The 16,702-nt window shown below is 38.2% G+C and overlaps 1 protein-coding gene across 5 annotated transcripts in view; it reads left to right on the plus strand.

The window, feature by feature from the left end:
• Positions 1 to 16,702, plus strand: part of TSGA10 (testis specific 10) — a 165,257-nt gene that overhangs the window by 65,608 nt on the left and 82,947 nt on the right. For all 5 annotated transcript variants that reach the window (XM_047852597.1, XM_047852596.1, XM_047852595.1 and 2 more), the window contains one exon: positions 10,913 to 11,098. In XM_047852597.1, coding sequence (XP_047708553.1) covers positions 10,913 to 11,098 — 186 coding nt within the window. The remainder of the gene's footprint in view (positions 1 to 10,912; positions 11,099 to 16,702) is intronic.

Consider the following 16,702-nt stretch of genomic DNA (forward strand, 5'->3'; position numbering starts at 1 on the left):
TTTCATATATATATATATATATATATATATATATATATATATATATATGAATATGATGAATATGTATATATGAATATGTATGTATGTATATATATATATACACACACACATATATATTTTAATATGAAATTTACTGTCAAATTGGTTTCCATACAACACCTAGTGCTCATCCCACCAGGTGCCCTCCTCAATGCCCATCACCCACTTTCCCCTCCCTCCCACCCCCCCATCAACCCTCAGTTTGTTCTCAGTTTTTAAGAGTCTTTTTTTTTTTTTTTTTTTTCTGAAATTTATTGACAAATTGGTTTCCATACAACACCCAGTGCTCATCCCAAAAGGTGCCCTCCTCAATACCCATCACCCACCCTCTCCTCCCTCCCACCCCCCATCAACCCTCAGTTTGTTCTCAGTTTTTAACAGTCTCTTATGCTTTGGCTCTCTCCCTTTCTAACCTCTTTTTTTTTTTTTTCCTTCCCCTCCCCCATGGGTTCCTGTTAAGTTTCTCAGGATCCACATAAGAGTGAGACCATATGGTATCTGTCTTTCTCTGTATGGCTTATTTCACTTAGCATCACACTCTCCAGTTCCATCCACGTTGCTACGAAAGGCCATATTTCATTTTTTCTCATTGCCACGTAATATTCCATTGTGTATATAAACCACAATTTCTTTATCCATTCATCAGTTGATGGACATTTAGGCTCTTTCCATAATTTGGCTATTGTTGAGAGTGCTGCTATGAACATTGGGGTACAAGTGGCCCTATGCATCAGTGCTCCTGTATCCCTTGGATAAATTCCTAGCAGTGCTATTGCTGGGTCATAGGGTAGGTCTATTTTTAATTTTCTGAGGAACCTCCACACTGCTTTCCAGAGCGGCTGCACCAATTTGCATTCCCACCAACAGTGCAAGAGGGTTCCCGTTTCTCCACATCCTCTCCAGCATCTATAGTCTCCGGATTTGTTCATTTTGGCCACTCTGACTGGCGTGAGGTGATACCTGAGTGTGGTTTTGATTTGTATTTCCCTGATAAGGAGCGACGCTGAACATCTTTTCATGTGTCTGTTGGCCATCCGGATGTCTTCTTTAGAGAAGTGTCTATTCATGTTTTCTGCCCATTTCTTCACTGGGTTATTTGTTTTTCGGGTGTGGAGTTTGGTGAGCTCTTTATAGATTTTGGATACTAGCCCTTTGTCCGATATGTCATTTGCAAATATCTTTTCCCATTCCGTTGGTTGCCTTTTAGTTTTGTTGGTTGTTTCCTTTGCTGTGCAGAAGCTTTTTATCTTCATAAGGTCCCAGTAATTCACTTTTGCTTTTAATTCCCTTGCCTTTGGGGATGTGTCGAGTAAGAGATTGCTACGGCTGAGGTCAGAGAGGTCTTTTCCTGCTTTCTCCTCTAAGGTTTTGATGGTTTCCTGTCTCACATTTAGGTCCTTTATCCATTTTGAGTTTATTTTTGTGAAGGGTGTGAGAAAGTGGTCTAGTTTCAACCTTCTGCATGTTGCTGTCCAGTTCTCCCAGCACCATTTGTTAAAGAGGCTGTCTTTTTTCCATTGGATGTTCTTTCCTGCTTTGTCAAAGATGAGTTGGCCATACGTTTGTGGGTCTAGTTCTGGGGTTTCTATTCTATTCCATTGGTCTATGTGTCTGTTTTGGTGCCAATACCATGCTGTCTTGATGATGACAGCTTTGTAGTAGAGGCTAAAGTCTGGGATTGTGATGCCTCCTGCTTTGGTCTTCTTCTTCAAAATTCCTTTGGCTATTCGGGGCCTTTTGTGGTTCCATATGAATTTTAGGATTGCTTGTTCTAGTTTCGAGAAGAATGCTGGTGCAATTTTGATTGGGATTGCATTGAATGTGTAGATAGCTTTGGGTAGTATTGACATTTTGACAATATTTATTTTTCCAATCCATGAGCAGGGAATGTCTTTCCATTTCTTTAAATCTTCTTCAATTTCCTTCAGAAGCTTTCTATAGTTTTCAGCATACAGATCCTTTACATCTTTGGTTAGATTTATTCCTAGGTATTTTATGCTTCTTGGTGCAATTGTGAATGGGATCAGTTTCTTTATTTGTCTTTCTGTTGCTTCATTGTTAGTGTATAAGAATGCAACTGATTTCTGTACATTGATTTTGTAGCCTGCAACTTTGCTGAATTCCTGTATCAGTTCTAGCAGACTTTTGGTGGAGTCTATCGGATTTTCCATGTATAATATCATGTCATCTGCAAAAAGCGAAAGCTTGACTTCATCTTTGCCAATTTTGATGCCTTTGATTTCCTTTTGTTGTCTGATTGCTGATGCTAGAACTTCCAGCACTATGTTAAACAGCAGCGGTGAGAGTGGGCATCCTTGTCGTGTTCCTGATCTCAGGGAAAAAGCTTTCAGTTTTTCCCCGTTGAGGATGATGTTAGCTGTGGGCTTTTCATAAATGGCTTTTATGATCTTTAAGTATGTTCCTTCTATCCCGACTTTCTCAAGGGTTTTTATCAAGAAAGGGTGCTGGATTTTGTCGAAGGCCTTTTCTGCATCGATTGACAGGATCATATGGTTCTTCTCTCTTTTTTTGTTAATGTGATGTATCACGTTGATTGATTTGCGAATGTTGAACCAGCCCTGCATCCCAGGAATGAATCCCACTTGATCATGGTGAATAATTCTTTTTATATGCCGTTGAATTCGATTTGCTAGTATCTTATTGAGAATTTTTGCATCCATATTCATCAGGGATATTGGCCTGTAGTTCTCTTTTTTTACTGGGTCTCTGTCTGGTTTAGGAATCAAAGTAATACTGGCTTCATAGAATGAGTCTGGAAGTTTTCCTTCCCTTTCTATTTCTTGGAATAGCTTGAGAAGGATAGGTATTATCTCTGCTTTAAACGTCTGGTAGAACTCCCCTGGGAAGCCATCTGGTCCTGGACTCTTATTTGTTGGGAGATTTTTGATAACCGATTCAATTTCTTCGCTGGTTATGGGTCTGTTCAAGCTTTCTATTTCCTCCTGATTGAGTTTTGGAAGCGTGTGGGTGTTCAGGAATTCGTCCATTTCTTCCAGGTTGTCCAATTTGTTGGCATATAAGTTTTCATAGTATTCCCTGATAATTGTTTGTATCTCTGAGGGATTGGTTGTAATAGTTCCATTTTCATTCATGATTTTATCTATTTGGGTCATCTCCCTTTTCTTTTTGAGAAGCCTGGCTAGAGGTTTGTCAATTTTGTTTATTTTTTCAAAAAACCAACTCTTGGTTTCGTTGATCTGCTCTACAGTTTTTTTAGTTTCTATATTGTTTATTTCTGCTCTGATCTTTATTATTTCTCTTCTTCTGCTGGGCTTAGGCTGCCTTTGCTGTTCTGCTTCTAGTTCCTTTAGGTGTGCTGTTAGATTTTGTATTTGGGATTTTTCTTGTTTCTTGAGATAGGCCTGGATTGCAATGTATTTTCCTCTCAGGACTGCCTTTGCTGCGTCCCAAAGCGTTTGGATTGTTGTATTTTCATTTTCGTTTGTTTCCATATATTTTTTAATTTCTTCTCTAATTGCCTGGTTGACCCACTCATTCGTTAGTAGGGTGTTCTTTAACCTCCATGCTTTTGGAGGTTTTCCAGACTTTTTCCTGTGGTTGATTTCAAGCTTCATGGCATTGTGGTCTGAAAGTAAGCATGGTATAATTTCAATTCTTGTAAACTTATGAAGGGCTGTTTTGTGACCCAGTATATGATCTATCTTGGAGAATGTTCCATGTGCACTCGAGAAGAAAGTATATTCTGTTGCTTTGGGATGCAGAGTTCTAAATATATCTGTCAAGTCCATCTCATCCAATGTCTCATTCAGGGCCCTTGTTTCTTTATTGACCGTGTGTCTAGTTGATCTATCCATTTCTGTAAGTGGTGTATTAAAGTCCCCTGCAATTACCACATTCTTATCAATAAGGTTGCTTATGTTTATGAGTAATTGTTTTATATATTTGGGGGCTCCGGTATTCGGTGCATAGACATTGATAATTGTTAGCTCTTCCTGATGGATAGACCCTGTAACTATTATATAATGTCCTTCTTCATCTCTTGTTACAGCCTTTAATTTAAAGTCTAGTTTGTCTGATATAAGTATGGCTACTCCAGCTTTCTTTTGGCTTCCAGTCGCATGATAAATAGTTCTCCATCCCCTCACTCTCAATCTAAAGGTGTCCTCAGGTCTAAAATGAGTCTCTTGTAGACAGCAAATAGATGGGTCTTGTTTTTTTATCCATTCTGATACCCTATGTCTTTTGGTTGGCGCATTTAATCCATTTACATTCAGTGTTATTATAGAAAGATACGGGTTTAGAGTCATTGTGATGTCTGTATGTTTTATGCTTGTAGTGATGTCTCTGGGACTTTGTCTCACAGGGTCCCCCTTAGGATCTCTTGTAGGGCTGGTTTAGTGGTGACAAATTCCTTCAGTTTTTGTTTGTTTGGGAAGACCTTTATCTCTCCTTCTATTCTAAATGACAGACTTGCTGGATAAAGGATTCTTGGCTGCATATTTTTTCTGTCTAGCACCCTGAAAATCTCTTGCCAATTCTTTCTGGCCTGCCAAGTTTCAAAAGAGAGATCAGTCACGAGTCTTATAGGTCTCCCTTTATATGTGAGGGCACGTTTACCCCTTGCTGCTTTCAGAATTTTCTCTTTATCCTTGTATTTTGCCAGTTTCACTATGATATGTCGTGCAGAAGATCGATTCAAGTTACGTCTGAAGGGAGTTCTCTGTGCCTCTTGGATTTCAATGCCTTTTTCCTTCCCCAGTTCAGGGAAGTTCTCAGCTATGATTTCTTCAAGTACCCCTTCAGCACCTTTCCCTCTCTCTTCCTCCTCTGGGATACCAATTATGCGTATATTATTTCTTTTTAGTGTATCACTTAATTCTCTAATTTTCCCCTCATACTCCTGGATTTTTTTATCTTTTTCTCAGCTTCCTCTTTTTCCATAACTTTATCTTCTAGTTCACCTATTCTCTCCTCTGCCTCTTCAAGCCGAGCTGTGGTGGTTTCCATTTTGTTATGCATTTCGTTTAAAGCGTTTTTCAGCTCCTCGTGACTGTTCCTTAGTCCCTTGATCTCTGTAGCAAGAGATTCTCTGCTGTCCTGTATACTGTTTTCAAGCCCAGCGATTAATTTTATGACTATTATTCTAAATTCACTTTCTGTTATATTATTTAAATCCTTTTTGATCAGCTCATTAGCTGTTGTTATTTCCTGGAGATTCTTCTGAGGGGAGTTCTTCCGCTTGGTCATTTTGGATAGTCCCTGGCGTGGTGAGGACCTGCAGGGCACTTCCCCTGTGCTGTGGTGTATACCTGGAGTTGGTGGGCGGGGCCGCAGTCAGACCTGATGTCTGCCCCCAGCCCACTGCTGGGGCCACAGTCAGACTGGTGTGTGCCTTCTCTTCCCCTCTCCTAGGGGCGGGATTCACTGTGGGGTGGTGTGGCTCGTCTGGGCTACTTGCACCCTGCCAGGCTTGTGATGCTGGGGATCTGGCGTATTAGCTGGGGTGGGTAGGCAAGGTGCTCGGGGGCAGGAGGGGCAGGCTTAGATCGCTTCTCCTTAGGTGATCCACTTCAGGAGGGGCCCTGTGGCAGCGGGAGGGAGTCAGATCCGCTGCCGGAGGTTTGGCTCCGCAGAAGCGCAGAGTTGGGTGTTTGCGCGGAGCGAGCAAGTTCCCTGGCAGGAACCAGTTCCCTTTGGGATTTCGGCTGGGGGATGGGCGGGGGAGATGGCGCTGGCGAGTGCCTTTGTTCCCCACCAAACTGAGCTCTGTTGTCAGGGGGCTCAGCAGCTCTCCCTCCCTTTGTCCTCCAGCCTTCCCGCTTTCCGAGCAGAGCTGTTAATTTCTGACCTCCCAGACGCTAAGTCGCGCTTGCTGTCGGAACACAGTCCGCCCGGCCCCTCCGCTTTTGCAAGCCCGACTCGGGGGCTCTGCTTGGCCGGCGAGCCGCCCCTCCGCCCCGGCTCCCTCCCGCCAGTCCGTGGAGCGCGCACCGCCTTGCCGCCCTTCCTACCCTCTTCCGTGGGCCTCTCGTCTGCGTTTGGCTCCGGCGACTCTGTTCTGCTAATCCTCTGGCGGTTTTCTGGGTTATTAGGCAGGTGTAGATGGAATCTAAGTGATCAGCAGGACGTGCGGTGAGCCCAGCGTCCTCCTAAGCCGCCATCTTGCCGCCGAGGCTCAAGAGTCTTTTATGTTTTGGCTCTCTCCCTCTCTAAATTTTTTTTTCCCTTCCCCTCCCCCATAGTCTTCTGTTAAGTTTCTCAGGATCCACATGTGAGTGAAAACATATGGTACCTGTCTTTCTCTGTATGACTTATTTCACTTAGCATAACACTCTCCAGTTCCATCCATGTTGCTACAAAAGGCCAGATTTCATTCTTTTTCATTGCCAAGTAGTATTCCATTATATATATAAACCACATCTTCTTTATCCATTCATCAGTTAATGGACATTTAGGCTCTTTCCATAATTTGGCTATTGTTGAAAGAATTTACCCAAGGGATACAGGGGTGCTGATGCATAGGGGCACTTGTACCCCAATGTTTATAGGGATCATCTATTTCTTAGGACCAGAGTAGATGGCTCTGCTCTGTACTTCTGTGTTAATGACCAAATAAATCTAGAGTATGTGTGGTCCCCCTGGAATAAACAGACAGCTTGACCAAGGATGTTAAGTATGCCCATTGGTAAAATATTATCTAAAATAATATAGTTGCCTTAATTAATATAATAGGTATAGTGTTTCCTACCTACCACTCAAACCATTAATAGGAACTTTCCACCCCCAAACTGTTTTCCTTGTTTTATTTAATATCTCATTTAAAATCAGTCTGTAAACATTTCTTGAGCATTCATTTTTAGTGTGCATAAGACTGTTTAAGACTTTGCGAGAGAAGAGATTCTGAGGATTTCTAAATTGCAGGTAAGGCAGTAAGTCGGCAGCCTTACATTGGAAAAGCAGGTCGTTTCTTACATGTCTTGATTTTAAGGTGCCAGCAATGTAATACTATAATTGAATGGAAGCTTCAAAGTCAGATAGGTCTGACCCCCCTTCTCACTCATAACATGAACTTATGTAGGCTACTCAATCTGAGTCTCAGCATCCCATCTGTAATTGGAAAGAAAGCCCAAGTAAGTAAGATAGACCTAGCACAGTGAACCATTTAAGTATATTCTGGAACAGAACAGAATATAAATAAATGAATATCTAAGCATTTAATGTAGTAAGATTTCAGTCAGTGTTAGACACTTCCCTTTTTCTCCCTAGCTTGTCACATTATCTGAAATTCCACCATTAGGGATTGGGGCTTTTAGAGTGTGGAATGGTATTTTCAGACATCACACATCAGGCTTCTCTCAGCTGTTGGTGTCCTGTGAGTTCTTTTATTTTGTTTCACAACAAAACTGGATGGATCCTGGCAGTCCCCTGAGAGAATAAACCACAGGTCCATTAAGAATTGTTGAGCACTTGATTCATTCACTCATTCAGCATGTAGTATGGTAGGTGCTGAGGTGCCAGAGATGAAAAGTAGGAAACAGAATGGCACCCCGGACAGTGAGGACAATCTGAACAAAGGTGTAAGGGGAAAAAGTAGGTTCTGTAGCTAGAGGGGAGGGTATAGGTAGTGATAATACAGAGGTAGAATGTTTTCAGTAAGCTTTTGTTACAACATGAGCCCAGAAGTTATTTGAAGAATTGCCTTTTAGAAAGATCATTCTGGTGATTTGGGGAGGAATAAATCAGAAGGGTAACAAAATCAGAAAGAGGGAGATCAATTAGGGGAGGCTGTATCCTTAATTCAGTCAAGTAGCACAAAGGATTACAGCTGAGGCAGCCAGTTTTGCTGTGGGGAAGTATAGTATTGAGCCCAATAATGGACCAGAGGTGGAGGGTACTGAGGTGGGGACAGCACCAGAAAGAGGTAAACAGATGCTGAAAGGGAATTGGAAAATACCAAAGAATAGTTTCACTTTTTAAAAAAATTCAAATTCGAGTTAGTTAACATACAGTGTAGTCTTGGCTTCAGGTGTAGAACCCAGTGATTGCTCTTTTATATATGACACCCAGTGCTCATCCCCAAAAATGCCCTCCTTAAAGCCCATCACTCATTTAACCCATCCCCCCACCAACCTCCCCTCCAGCAACCCTCAGCTTGTTCTTTGTCTTTAAGAGTCTCTTATGGTTTGCCTCCCTCTGTTTTTACCTTATTTTTCCTTCCCTTCCCCTATGCTCATCTGTTGTTTTTCTCAGATTCCACATATAAGTGAAGTCATATATCTGCCTTTCTCTTATTTTGCTTAGCATAATAGACTCTAGTTCCATCCACATTGTTGCAAATGGCAAGCAAGATTTCATTCTTTTTTAAAAAGTTTTTGACATTTATTTTTGAGAGACAGAGCATGTACAGGGGAGGGGGAGAGAGAGAGGGAGATACAGAATCTGAAGCAGGCTCCAGCCTCTGAGCTGTCAGCACAGACCCCAATATGGGTCTCGAACCCACAAACCATGAGATCATGACCTGAGCCAAAGTCTGATGCTTAACCGACTGAGCCACCCAAGTGTCCCAAGATTTCATTCTTTTTCATCGCTGAGTAGTATTCCATTGTGTGTGTGTGTGTGTGTGTGTGTGTGTGTGTGTGTACCACATCTTCTTTATCCATTCATCAGTTGATGGACATTTGGGCTCGTTCCATAATTTGGCTGTTGTTGATAGTGCTGCTATAAACATTGGGGTGCATGTGCCCTTTCAAATTCAGCATTTTTATATCCTCTGGATAAATACCTAATAGTGCAATTGCTGGGTTGTACAGTAGTTCTATTTTTAATTTTTTGAGGAACCTCCATACTCTTTCCACTGTGGCTATACCAGTTTGCATTCCCACCAGCAGTGCAAAAGAGATACTCTTTCTCTGCATCCTCATCAGCATCTGTTGTTTCCTAAGTTGTTAATTTTAGCCATTCTGAAAGGTGTGAGGTGGTATCTCATTGTGGTTTTGATTTCTGTTGCCTATCTTGGGCTCCACACTGCTCTGGTTGCTTTGAGTAGATACAAAAAAAGGGAAAATATGGTTTCTGGTTGACCAGAGGGAGGTGCACCAGGTATTTGGTGACCAGGAGTACACATTCATGCCAGCCCCTTTTTACTGCTTGAACCTTGAACCATGTGTTACCTGGGAGTCACAAAACTACATTTAATATAAGAAATGGTTCATATTTTACAAAACTTAATATAGTATAAAAAATGGTTTCTATCTTCGAGGAACTCAGAGTGTTACTGGGGAGACTGGACATCCACACCTAACAACATAAAACTCTCAGGCTGTGTTAAGAGAATGGCATAGACAGTGAGTGCCACAGAAAGTTAAAGAGGGTGAAGAGTGATGGGGGTAGAATTCAGTTTATACATACTGTACTGTGTGTTTACCAGGTACATACTAAGTGCACAGCTATTGTTTTTAGTACAATAATGGAAAAACACATCAGATTCCTACAGGCACATTGAGAATATCCAAATCTTGAAAGTCAGTGCAGTAGTTGAGCATGTTAACAAACTTGACAAGATTCTGTATTAGTCATAGGTAACCAAACCACAAGGTGGCGATATTAACTGAATTTTAACCAGTCTCATGGTTAATCATTTGTGAAAACTTAAATCTGATTTGAAAGCTTTCTTAGGGTGAGATATCATTTATTGCAATGTGATCATTTTATGGTTATGATAGAAATTCACTGGTTATTAACAGGTATTAATGAGAGAGAGGTCTGGTACCTTTTTAATAATAACCAAAATTAGAAATGACTTTGTAAGAATGAGTTAGCCAAACCATATTACTAAAACATGTTTTTAAAAATAGCCTCATAATGATTACTCAATATAGTATACTATTTGTGTATTTGTGGAGTTATTATATTCCTTTAGAAATAAGATCCCACTTTTTAGTCAGTCTCTCATGATAGAACTTTTAAGGTTTTAAACATGTGGTTTGGGGCACCTGGATGGCTCAGTCAGTTGAGCGTCCAACTCTTGATATCAGCTGGGGTTGTGATATAGCAGTTTATGGGTTCAGGCCCTGCATTGGACTCCGCACTTATAATGCAGAGCCTGCTTGGGATTCTCTCTCTCTCCCTCTCTTTCTACCTCTCGCTTGTGTGCGTGTGTACTCTCTGTCTCTCTCAAAATAAATAAACCTACAAAAATTAAAAAGTTTTAAAAATGTGGTTCTATATTGTATGCCCAATATGACTGTATAGTTATGAGTAGTGTTTGTTGGCATAGGTTTGTTGTTTTATTTCTTAGAAATTTTAGGTAAGTTACTAGAACAGTAAGCAAAAGTAAATCATAAATCATAGAACAGTCCATGATAGAGAAAATTAAGACTGAGGTTATGAATGAAAGGCAGGAACTAGACAGGTGATGTGCCAAATCAACAGAATTATCAGAGATTTATGCTTGAAATTTGTAATTAGTCAGAAGTTCTGTAGCCAGTACAATCTAGAAAAGCAGTCAGGAACAAAGGAATGCACAGGTATAGAAGGTTGGCCAAGGCAGAAACTCAAAAACCAGAGTAGCAAATAGTCACTAAACAGATATATAGGGAGAGGAGACAATGAAGGATTTTGTTTGAACAAAAGCAAATATAGGAACCAACTTGACTTTACTAGATGGGTGAGTGTGACTCAGGAGGCAGGGCAGATCCTGGTCCCACTCCCTTTTGTTGATTACAGGATGACCAATTTTCTAAATGGAGAATATAGATACGATTTCTTGAGATTATGTTACAAATGGTTCTGTAGCAAATAAATTTCCCGTGACCTGGCAAATAATGTTTACTTTATATTGTATGTTGACCATTTTACGTCTTTTAAAGTAAGCCCTAAAATTGCTTTTTAGGAATCTGAGAACCGGCAAATTATGGACCAACTCCGAAAAGCCAATGAAGATGCTGAAAACTGGGAAAATAAGGCCCGTCAAGCAGAGGCAGATAACAATACCCTCAAATTAGAACTTATTACTGCTGAGGCAGAAGGTAACAGATTAAAAGAAAAAGTAGATTCTCTCAACAGAGAGGTCGAGCAGGTAAGTTTGGGAAAATGTATTTGTGGGACATTCTACATCATTTTGAAAGAGTTTTGTTTGGCATTCCATAAATTAAATATATAAACAAACACTTAAATTATTTAAATATACTATGAATTGTAGCCTAATTGTTCTCTAGTACCCACTCTGGTTTTGCTCTAATCTATTATCTACCCTACAACTAGAATTATCTTTAGCATTTTTAAAAGTTAGGAACTATTTCAAACATACCAAAAAAGTGCAAAAAAAAGTAAATAAAACACATACACACATCTCACTGGTTGAAGGATGCTAATATTTTCCACTGTTGCTTCAAGTTTCTCTTTATGTAAAGAAACAAAATATTACAGATAGAACTCATCCTTTTCCCTCTTGCCTCCCTAATGACTGGTGTGAATAACTTTCATGTCAGTTGTATAACTCTTTTGCATATGTTTATGCTTCTTCTACATATCTATCTCCCACAAATGATATATAACGTTGTTTTGTGTGCTTTAGGTTTTTAAGTGATACTCTAGATATCCATTTGTAATTTGCCTTTTTTGCTCAATATTATAATTTTGAAATTTATCTATGTGATACACAAAGTATAGATCTAAACAGTTGCATCTTATAGTCATTGTGTAAATATTAAAATTCATTCCCATATTAAAGGAAATTTAATTGTCTTCACTTTTTCTTTAATAAAATGCTGCAACAAACATTCTTTTATGTTTCTCCTCGGGTATATATTTCTCTGGGTTTATGACTAGAAGTGGAATAACAGGGCAGGTTTAACTCTTCAAAGTATTGTATTGCTCTCTAAAGTTTTACCATTTCATCAGAAATCATGGAGTTGGTATTTTCTCAAGTACTAAGCAATACTTGATATTATCAAACTTTAAAATGTTTTCTATACTTTTTGTTTTCTGTTGCCTTGATTACAAGTGAATTTTTTCTTATTTCTTGGCCATTCAGAATTCCTCCTCTATAAATTTTCTCTTGAATGAATTTTTGTAAACTTTGCTCATTTTTCTATTGGGTTATTTATCTTTTTCATATTGACTTATCAGGATTATCTATATACTCTTGGTAATAATCCTTTGAAAGATATTATAGCTGGGATGCCTGGGTAGCTCAGTTAAGCGTCTGACTCTTGATTTCGGCTCAGGTCATGATCTCATGGTTTGAGTTCAAGCCCCAAATAGGGTTCTGTGCTGACATTGTGGAGCCTGCTTGGGATTCTCTCTCTCTCTCTCTCTCTCTCTCTCTCTCTCTCTCTCTGCCCCTCCCCTGCTTGTGCACACACACACATACTCTCTCTTCCTCACTCTCAAAAATAAATAAATAAACTTAAAAAAATTTAAAGGTATTATAGTTATCCTCTTTTGCTGTTACTTTTCATTGTGCTTGGAATATAAACAGAACTTTTAAATTCTGATGCTGTCAGAATTATTGTCAGTCTCTCCCAAATATGGTTTATGTTTATATGTCTTCTTTAAGAAATCCTTTACTATTCCAAGAATAGAAAGATATTTTCTTATATTTTCTTTTAAAGGTTCTTCTAAAATTCTAAAAGTATGTGGAATTTGGCCTTTACATTTAGATATTTAATCCATCTGAGGTTGAATTGTGTGTGGTTTGACATAGAGATGTAATTTTTTATTTTTGTAGATGGATATCCCCATTCTTTATTCACTGAATTATAAGTCTACTTTGTCATAAAAATAAATTTCCATTTGTTCTGCTCCATTCATAACCTTATCTGTTTGCCAACAATAAACTCTTGAAACTTCTATAGTTTTATGTTAAGTCTTGATATCTGGGATTAATGTTCCCCCAAATTATTTTGGCTATCCTTTGTCCTTATTAAACTCTTTCAAATACATTATAAAATAAATATATCAAATTCCATAATTTAACATCTTTCTTCTTTTGTATGAATTTAAGACTAGAAATTTCTTTCTAAATATTTCTTTGGCTGCATCCTACAAGTTTTGAGGTAATGCTTTTATTGCCATTCATTTAAAAGTATCACCTAGTTCAATAATGATTTATTTTAATAACGATTTATTTTTGATCACTGAAGTTATTTATTTTTTTCAAAAATTTTAACTACTTTATTTTCTTTTTTTAAGTTTTTATTTAAATTCCAGTTAGTTAACATATAGTGTAATATTAGTTTCAGGTGTACAATATAGTGATTCAAAACTTTCATACAACACTTAGTGCTTATCACAAATGCCCTCCTTAATCCTCATCCTCTATTTCCCCGAGTCCCCCACCAACCTCCCCTCTGGTAACCATCAGTTTGTTCTCTATAGTCAAGAATCTGTTTCTTGGTTTGCCTCCCTCTCTCTTTTTTTCCCTCTTGCTTATTTATTTTGTTTCTTAAATTCCATGTGAGTGAAATCATATGGTATTTGTCTCTCTGACTGACTTACTTCACTTAGCGTAATACTCTCTAGCTCCTTCCATGTTGTTGCAAATGGCAAGATGTCATTCTTTTTGATGGCTGAGTAATATTTCATTGTATAAGTATACCACATCTTCTTTTATCCATTCATCAGCTGATGGACACATGAGCTGTTTCCATAATTTGGCTATTGTAGTTAATGCTGCTATAAACACTGGGGTACATGTATCCCTTTGAATTAGTATTTTGTATTCTTTGGGTGAATACCTAGTAATGCAATTGCTGGATCATAGGGTAGTTCTTTTTTTAACTTTTTGAGGAACATCCATCTGTTTTTCAGAGTAGCTACACCAGTTTGCATTCCCACCAACAGTGCAGGAGGGGTTCCCCTTTCTCCACATCCTCGCCAACATCTACTGTTTCTTGTGTTTTTGATTTTAGCCCTTCTGACAGGAGTGAGGTAATATTTCATTATAGTCTTGATTTGTATTCTCTGATGATGAGTGATGTTGAGCATTGTTTCACGTGTCTGCTGCCCATCTGGATGTCTTCTTTGGAAAAGTATCTATTCGTGTCTTCTGTCCGTTTTTAATTGGATCATTCATATTTTGGGTGTTGAGTTTGATAAGTTCTTTATAGATTTTGGATACTAACCCTTTATCATTCCTCATTTCTCATTTGCAAATATCTTCTCCCATCCCATAGGTTACCTTTTAGTTTTGTTGATTGTTTCCTTTGCTGTGCAGAAGCTTTTTATTTTGATGAGATCCCAATAATTTATTTTTGCTTTTGTTTCCCTTGCCTCAGGAGACATATCTAGAAAGAAGTTGCTACAGCTGTTGTCAAAGAGGTTACTGTCTGTGTACTCCTCTAGGATTTTGATGTTTTGGGGTCTCAAAATTAGATCTTTAATCCACTTTGAATTTAGTTTTGTGTTTGGTGTAAGAGATTGGCCCAGTTTCATTCTTTTGCATGTTGCTCTCCAGTTTTCCTAGCACCATTTGTTGAAGAGACTGCCTTTTTCCCATTGGACATTCTTTCCTGCTTTGTTGAAGATTAATTGACCGTATAGCTGTGGGTTTATTTCTGGGTTTTCTATTCTGTTCCATTGATCTATGTGTCTATTTTTGGGCCAGTACCATACTGTTTTGATCACTACAGCTTTGTAGTGTAATTTAAAATTTGGAATTGTGATAACTCCAGCTTTGCTTTTCTTTTTCAAGGTTTCTTTGGCTATTCAAGGTCTTTTGTGGTTCCATACAAATTTTAGGAATGTTTGTTCGCGGTCTGTGAAAAATGTGATTGGTATATTGATAGGAATTGCCTTTAATTTGTAGCTTACTTCGGGTAGTAGAGACATTTTAACAATATTTGTTCTTTCAATCCATGAACATGGAATGTCTTTCCATTTCTTTGTTCTTCAGTTTTTTCATCAGTGTTTTATAGTTTTCAGAGTACAGGTCTTTCACCTCTTTGATTAGGTTTATTCCTAGGTTCCTTATGGTTTTTGGTGCAATTGCCAATGGGATTGATTCCTTAATTTCTTTTTCTGCTGCTTCATTATTGGTGTATAGAAAGGCAACAGATTTCTGTGTGTTAATTTTGTATCCTTTACTGAACTTTTGCAACTTTACTGAATTTGTGTATCATTTCTAGCAGGTTTTGGCGGAGGCTTTTGGATTTTCTATATAGAGTATCATCTCATCTGAAAATAGTGAAACTTTTACATTCTCCTTGCCAATTTGGATGCCTTTTATTTCTTTTTGTTGTCTTATTGCTGTGTCTAGGACTTCCAGTACTAGTGGTACTAGTGCTGGTACAGTGGTGAGGGTGGACATCCTTGTCTTGTTCCTGACTCTAGAGGAAAAGCTCTCAGCTTTTCCCCACTGATGATGATGATATTATCTGTGGGTTTTTCATATATGGCCTTTATTATGTTGAGGTATGTTCTCCCTAAACCTATTTTGTTGAGGGTTTTTATCATGAATAGATGTACTTTGTCAAATGTGTTTTCTGTTGAAATGATTGTATGGTTCTTATGCTTTCTTTTATCAATGTGGTGTATCACATTGTTTGATTTATGAATATTGAACTACCCTTGCAACCCAGGAATAAATCCCACTTGATTGTGGTGAATGATTTTTTTAATGTGTTACTGGACTCAGTTTTGCTAGTTTTTATTGAGAATTTTTACATTTTTGCATCCATGTTCATCAGGGGTATTAGCCTGTAGTTTTCTTTTTAGTGAAGTCTTTATCTACTTTTGGTATCAGGGTAATGCTGGCCTCATAGAATGAATTTGGAAGTTTTCCTTTCTTTTCTATTTTTTGGAATTGTTTGAGAAGAATAGGTATTAACTCTTCTTTAAATGTTTGGTAGAATTTGCCTGTGAAGCCATCTGGCTCTGGACTTTTGTTTGTTGGGAGTGTGGTTTTTTTGTTTTGTTTTGTTTTGTTTTGTTTTGTTTTTATCACTGATTCAATTTCTTTGCTGTTTATCAGTCTGTTCAAGTTTTTTTTTTCCTTCCTATTTCAGTTTTGGTGGTTTATATGTTTCTAGGAATTTATCTATTTCATCCAGGTTGTCCTTTGTTTGCATATAGTTTTTCATAGTATTCTCTTGTAATTGTTTGCATTTCTTTTTTTTTTTTTTTTGGTTGTTATTTCTCCTTTCTCATTCATGATTTTATTTATTTGGATCCTTTCTCTTTTGTTTTTGATAAGTCTGGCTAGAGGTTTATCAATTTTATGAATTTTTTTAAAGAACCAGCTCCTAGTTTCATTGATCTGTTCTATTGTTTTTTTAGTTTCTATATCATTTATCTCTGTTCTAATCTTTATTATTTCCTTCATTCTGCTGGGATAGGCTTCATTTGTTCTTTTTCTAGCTCCTTTAGGTGTAAGGTTAGAATTGTATATTTGAGATTTTTCTTGCTTCGTGAGGTAGGCCGTATTTCTATATACTTCCCTCTTAGGACCACTTTTGCTGCTTCCCCAAGGTTTTTGACCATTGTGTTTTCATTTTCATTTGTTTCCAGGTATTTTTAAATTTCTTCTTTGATTTCGTGGTTGACCCATTCATTATTTAGTAGCATGTTATCTAACCTCCATGTATTTGTGGTCTTTTGAACTTTTTCTTGTGGTTGACTTCTAGATTCATAGCATTATGGTCAGAAAAGGTGCATGATATGATTTCAATGTTTTTGTACT

The sequence above is a fragment of the Prionailurus viverrinus genome, chromosome A3 (genome assembly GCF_022837055.1).
Source record: "Prionailurus viverrinus isolate Anna chromosome A3, UM_Priviv_1.0, whole genome shotgun sequence".
Classification (NCBI taxonomy): domain Eukaryota; kingdom Metazoa; phylum Chordata; class Mammalia; order Carnivora; family Felidae; genus Prionailurus; species Prionailurus viverrinus.